Source organism: Pantherophis guttatus, chromosome 5 (genome assembly GCF_059756535.1).
Source record: "Pantherophis guttatus breed Tessera chromosome 5, ASM5975653v1, whole genome shotgun sequence".
NCBI classification, from domain to species: Eukaryota; Metazoa; Chordata; class Lepidosauria; order Squamata; family Colubridae; genus Pantherophis; species Pantherophis guttatus.
The window spans coordinates 84,665,029-84,671,419 of record NC_142067.1 but is presented as its reverse complement, the minus strand read 5'-3'; the positions used below and the strand labels follow the sequence as shown (position 1 = coordinate 84,671,419).

Below are 6,391 nucleotides of genomic sequence, written 5' to 3'. Positions count from 1 at the left end.
AAATGCAGTTACAGTACGTTTGATTGAGAGATGTGCCAATTTTGTAGTATCCACTAGCAAATTATATTGTCTTTTTTTTTTTTTATCATGTTGAACTGTGGAGAAGGCTTGAGCTGAAGTCGAGTATGAAAAAACTCAGCCATGAATTACAACCATGTTCACTCACCGTCCAGTGGTGGGTTTTAAAATTTTTTACTACCGGTTCTGTGGGTGTGGCTTGGTGGCCATGGCATGGCTTGGTGGGTGTGGCAGGGGAAGGTTACTGCAAAATCCCCATTTCCTCCCGATCAGATGGGACTTGGGAGACAGAGAAGAGATGGGGGTGGGGCCAGTCAGAATTTTTACTACCGGTTCTCCAAACTACTCAAAATTTCCGCTACCGGTTCTCCAGAACTGGTCAGAACCTGCTGAAACCCATCTCTGTCACCGTCTTAACTCACATTTGTTGGTTAAATGAATAGACAACAAGCTGAATATACAGTACTCTGCTTCATGCAAACAAGTAGAACTAAGCAGAAAATGCCAATTTACTATATCTGAAACTAAACCCCTAATTTATATCTCCCAAATAGGCTAAAATCATTAGGTAAATATGGTCTTAATTGGTTTTGATTTTCAATATACTTGCACTTCTCTCTCATTCTCCCCAAATATTTTTGCAATGGGCATAAGTATGAGTTCGACTGCATCTATACTCACAACCTAAAATTCTTTATTAATTTCTGATTGAAGAGACATAGGATTGCAATTTTCTTTACTTTTCAAACTTAAAAGAATTTGGTAGTTACAATTCTCTTCATCAGATGCACAGGAGTGAAAGATGTTATAGGGTAACTGACAAAATATAAAGTGTTTTAATAAAATTTTATTGTCTGAAAAGATACTTAGTTTGGCTTTCAAACTCTGAATATTTTCAAATAAACTGAGTTAAAAATATATTTTAATACAATCATACTTTAACTGCAGCCCTTTCAAGAAAGATTAATTAACAAACCTGTTTAAAAAACAAGCTATTATGTACTGTTAAAGAGCATACTTTCTGAAAATAATTCAATAGATTTGACAGCAGCCCTCAGTGAACAAAAAAAGGAAAGTGGCTTTTATTTTTTTAAAGCAGACACCATTTTGATTTTTTACTAAATAACAGAACAAGGCTTTCTGAGAACCATTCTAATGGTACTTCCAAATGCACATTTTATTGTGCAAATTGCTCTACAATAATTCATCCAAACAATTGTATTGGAAATCTTTATTGGTTTATTAAAACAATCCATATGGCTGTCCAACTCAAACACAGTGACTCCAAGTGATATACAAAGAAAATAAGATAAACAATTTCAATTAAGAACCAAGATGTTTAAGAATAACCAGAAGCTGACATTCCAGATGGGAATTCCAATCATGCTGGTCTTAAGATCCAAGCAAAAAGCCAAGTTTTTTCTGCCTTTTGGAAGGCCCATTGAGGCAATCTTTGCAGAGAGCAGGCCTTCCAACAGAATAGGCATAGCTCCTGGGCCGCATTTAATTACAAAGCTACTCTAATGGGAGTGTCTGGGATGGACAGATTATCACTGAGAAGAGGCCATCCCACAAACTGTCTTTTGTAAGCTTCAAGTCATTATTAAAAAAAAAAAAAACACCATTATCTTTTACCTGCAAATACCCATGAAACAACAGCCCTTTTCAAAATAGCTGAAATAGTTGAGCAATGTACCTTGTCAATTTAGTACAAAAGTATGATAGAAACACTTGCAGAGAAAAATACACATGAAAAGCAAAGGCCATCTGTGCAAGTAAATTTTGAATAAAACTGATTTTTTTTCCCCACAAAATAAAACTTAAACTTGGAAAAGAGATCATGGCACGTTCTCAAAATGTACTATGTATAGAACTTCTATTCTGAATGTAGAAATGGATGAGATAAAATATAAGCTCTTTATTAATATAGCTGCTAATTTTGCAAGGAAATAAATATGCATTTTAAGGAAGATCTTTGAATGGAGATATTGTACCAATTAGGAGCATCTGAATGGCAAGGATGCAAATATCTTATTTCAATTAATCAGATCTAGCATAAAAACCAATACCTCTATGGAGGTACTGGTTCAAGGAAAGGATTATCCTGAAAACCACAAAACTTCTAACATATATTCACACAAGACAGAAATATCAGCCAGTAAATTTATTTATGCATATGTATGACTGCCTCTTTCTCAGTTAACAGGAATGTTAGTTTTGAACCACCTTTTTAAAAATGGATTTTGAGATGCTACAGCTAAGTAAGACAAGAGAGAAAAGTCAGTAGCCATGGAGGGGAAATGAATGTGGCTTGATTAGAATTCCACTATATTCATGATGAGAATCACATGCACACATATATAATCTCTTTCCTTCCCCACCCCACCCCCACGTCTAGTTTATTTTTCTTCCTGATCGGTTAAATACAACTTCAAAATAAAAAAAAAAAGTGTATTTTAATCTGATTGGGGTTTTTTGTTCTGTTACTTCTGTGAAAGCAGACAATGCCTGCTTCTGACTTGAAACCCTAGAGCCGAACTTTTCATTTTGGAAGAGAAACTTTCTCTACATACAGCTCAACCCAATCTCAAAAAGCAAAATTACAGTAATTTAAGCTATTTTGTCCAATTAATACAGGTGCCTCCAAGAAAATAAATGTTTTTGCAAAAAAACAGCTGCATTTAAAATCCTACAGCAAAACATGTGTAGCACTAAAAGCAATTTTAACAAATGCTTTGAATTTTGATAGTTTTTAGCCTTTTCCCTAGCCCAATTGAACAAAAATAAATGTTACTTCATTTCCTGCAAGGCTAACACATGCCAAGATTAAATTAGTTGAAATACCCTTTAAAAGGGAATTTTCCTTATCCCTTGTACAAATGACTGATTCAGCTTTTCCTGTTGAGTTGGAATAGACTCTGGAAATTGGCAGACAAATTCAAAGTTGTGTTGGAAAGGGGAAAGGAAAATTAAAAAGGTCTTTTGCTGACTCTTGATTCATTCCCTTAATCCTTCTATTTGGTTGAACATCAGGATATACAACTCTGAATCTCCCAAAAAGAAAAGAGGCGCTTACTCAGAGTTTTAGAGAAATAATTGGCCAGTATTTGGGCTGTTTTGTATCACAATTCCTATCAAAGTTGAGTTGCATGGTGGTCTCCATTGCTTGTATTTTGTTGGCACCTTTGCCATAGAGCTTTCTCATTTCAGCCATTCTTCTCTCGCCAGGCTTCTCAGTTGGGGGCTGCACTGACCGGCTTGTGGACAAGTGAAGGTTGTGGTCAGCTTCCACATATATCTCTTGGTGTTCCGCCTCCAGCTGTTTCTGTTTCCCTATGTAAAAAAGAACACAAAGAACTTCATGAGGTTTTTTTTTATTATTATGGGAATCCCAAATGATGCCAGCAATGTACAATTCAGATATGTTGTCTAAAGACGTGTATACCTTTAAAACAAGAATTCTTGATTGTATTTTAAACCCTCAACCACGGTCAACCAATCCACTATGAACTGAAGCATACTGTTACATAAAGGGAACTGCACCTATCTTACAAAAATGGCATTGATCATCAGCTCAATGTCATTTGTGACATAGTACTTATGTCACAAATCAATTTGGATTTAAAAGACAGCCTCTGTATTGTATCATCCTGACCATTCCCCAATATCTATGATCCCTTTTTGAAGTGCCTATAATGATCAATACATAGTGGTTATACAAAACAGGAGTAATTATACATAAAGGGGGGGGGGGAGAATGAGAGATAAAATAGTGCTTATTACAGTCATAGACCAGAGTTCAAAATAACACATGTTAAACTTAGATAGCAAAACAGAGTAAGAATGTTACAATTGTTGAAAAGTCAGAGTATCTAATTTTACAGGCAGTGTTACATATATTTAGTAACTTTAGATATAGCCCCCACTTTGCCATTTAGTGACTTTGGACCAATATCAGGAGATTCTTGTGGGGATAACACTGATTGAATCCGGTGAGATACAAATAAAGGGAAGAGTGTAAAACATTCACAAGCTTGAGCTAATTGATGGCTGGATGAATACACATGTAAATGATGCAATAATTATATTGACTTTTATCTGTTTTTGTTTTAAATATCATCACCTGCCCCTGAGCACTATAAATGGAATAAGTGGTTAAGACATGACAATGTTAATAAATTATAGTAGAAATAAAAAAAAAAATTGAGATGATGAACATAACCGAAGGAGATTCAAAAAATACATTTTATTGCAATGCTTAAAAAAGTGGTAAATAAATTTACTACAGCAGCTCTTAAATTGAAAAAAAGAAGTAACATATACAGAGACATTAAATTTTTAATGTTCCATAAAGATGAAAGCAATAGACCTAAACTATTTTCTAGCTGTGGCAATCAAATAATACAAACAGGACAATATAAATTCAGCCAAATTGCTAGCAATGAAGACAGTTGACATTAAAAAAAAATTCTGCCCAAATTAAGCTAATTTTGTGATACAACTACTGATATAGTTTACAATCGTCTGCTAAATTTACACAATTCTAACTTGTATAGACAAGACTGTGATTAAGACAGATGTGTTGAGAAAGTTATTGCTTGAAAAACTTCACTTTATCATTAATACATTCAAATATTTAGACTTACACTCTCATAGAAATAGGTTACATTAAATTTATTACCAGTTTTGAAAAAGTGAGTAATTTGTGTATACAACTGAGTCTATGAACCCACTTGGAATGCTAATTTTAAAGGACTGGTATTTAGATGATAATAACTATACTGAATATGTAACACTGATGATTATAATAAATGAAATGAAAAAAATCTTTTAACATGTTTTTGGCATTTGGAATTTTAAAAAATCATTGTCTTTAACTTATCTTAAATCCTTATATATGCCCCCCTTACAAAACACCACTGTTTTTACTGGTTTGTGGAATTTTGCCAAAAGGACATCTTTAAAAGAAATGGCTAATGTGCTGGCCTCCTTAAAGAAAACGCTGTGTGAGCCTACAGTAATTCTGGATATACAGTTCTTACTTATTATTTCCAGCAGTAAAAAGAAAGATTATTATCTTCAAGGAGAACATTCTTTTAATATTGAATTTTTACCCTGATCATCCCAAAAGTTCTCGGATAAGTTAACAATTGTTTAAAATTGGAATAAAAACCATTTTCCTTAAAGAAGCAGCACAGCTTTCAAAATATGCCATGGATAGCTAACACACAATGCTAAAGTCTCTAAAAGTTCCCGGAACATGTAAAAGTATTCAACTCTGTCAAAAAGAAACACACACATACAAGATCCAACAAGCATTACCAAAAAGTTCCAAAGTTAGACGCTACCATTGAAAAAGTCCTGTGTTTTAACATGCATCTTGAACACACAAGCCACATGGAGTGGGAAAAGTGATTCAGGGTTTCAGAATTAAGCACTTCAAACCATGAATGCTACTTGCCAATCTCTACTTTCCATCCCATTCAAGGAGACTCTTCTGGATTTAAACTGTTGCTAGAAAATGACAGTGGTTTTAGTCTGAACAGCAACATGAAATCTTGAACAGCAAATCTGAATCTTGACTAATCAGAAGTACAATTATCCAATAGCACTGATCTAAAATCAAGGTATCACTTAGATGAGATATTGAAATGAAAGTGTAGAGTTTGGGAGTTCTTGAATCTATTTGTTTAGAACTTGGCTATGGTCAAACTCAGTTTGTGCAATAGAGCAGGGCAGGATAACTCTGCCTACTAATATGGCAAGAGTAATATATGCCTTCTTTAACAAATGTATTTTTAGAAAATTAAATTTCTGTATCAGCCTGGCTGTATATAGGAAATTTAACCTTATTTCAACAACTGCATGGCTTCCTAGTTGTTTCATTTCAATTTAAATTGCTGCTGATAATTAAGGCCCTGAATGCTTTAGGTTCAGGCCAGACCCTGTTCTCCCATTCAAATCTACTGGTTAGTAGCATCTTCAAGGAAATCAGATTGTTTTGAATAGCTCCAGAAAAAATCTCATTTAGGTTGAGACTACAACATTTTAGAGAACAAGATCTAGGCTTTGGGACTCCTTTCCAAAGTTCATGAATGACAATTCATAAAGCTATTTTGTATGCAGTTTTAGTTTTACATTTTAACCTACCTGTTGTATTATTTTCATGTATATTTTTCATTTATGTTACGGCAGAATTTTTTGAAATGTTAAATCTGATTGTTTGCAAGCTATGATTATCTATGTTATTGATAAATTAACTCCTAGGGTGTACTTTAGTTCCCCATCTGCCTACCTACAGTAGATAAAATCAAAATAGCTGTAAAATGACATGTAAAATGAATGAACACTCCTCACATTTAAATAATATATT

The 6,391-nt window shown here is 33.9% G+C and overlaps 1 protein-coding gene across 2 annotated transcripts in view; it reads right to left on the bottom strand.

The window, feature by feature from the left end:
- Positions 1-1,234: 1,234 nt before the first annotated feature.
- Positions 1,235-6,391, bottom strand: part of GEMIN8 (gem nuclear organelle associated protein 8) — a 48,522-nt gene continuing 43,365 nt past the window's right edge. For both annotated transcript variants that reach the window (XM_034435085.3, XM_034435093.3), the window contains exon 4: positions 1,235-3,351. In XM_034435085.3, coding sequence (XP_034290976.1) covers positions 3,095-3,351 — 257 coding nt within the window. In that variant the 3' untranslated portion in view covers positions 1,235-3,094. The remainder of the gene's footprint in view (positions 3,352-6,391) is intronic.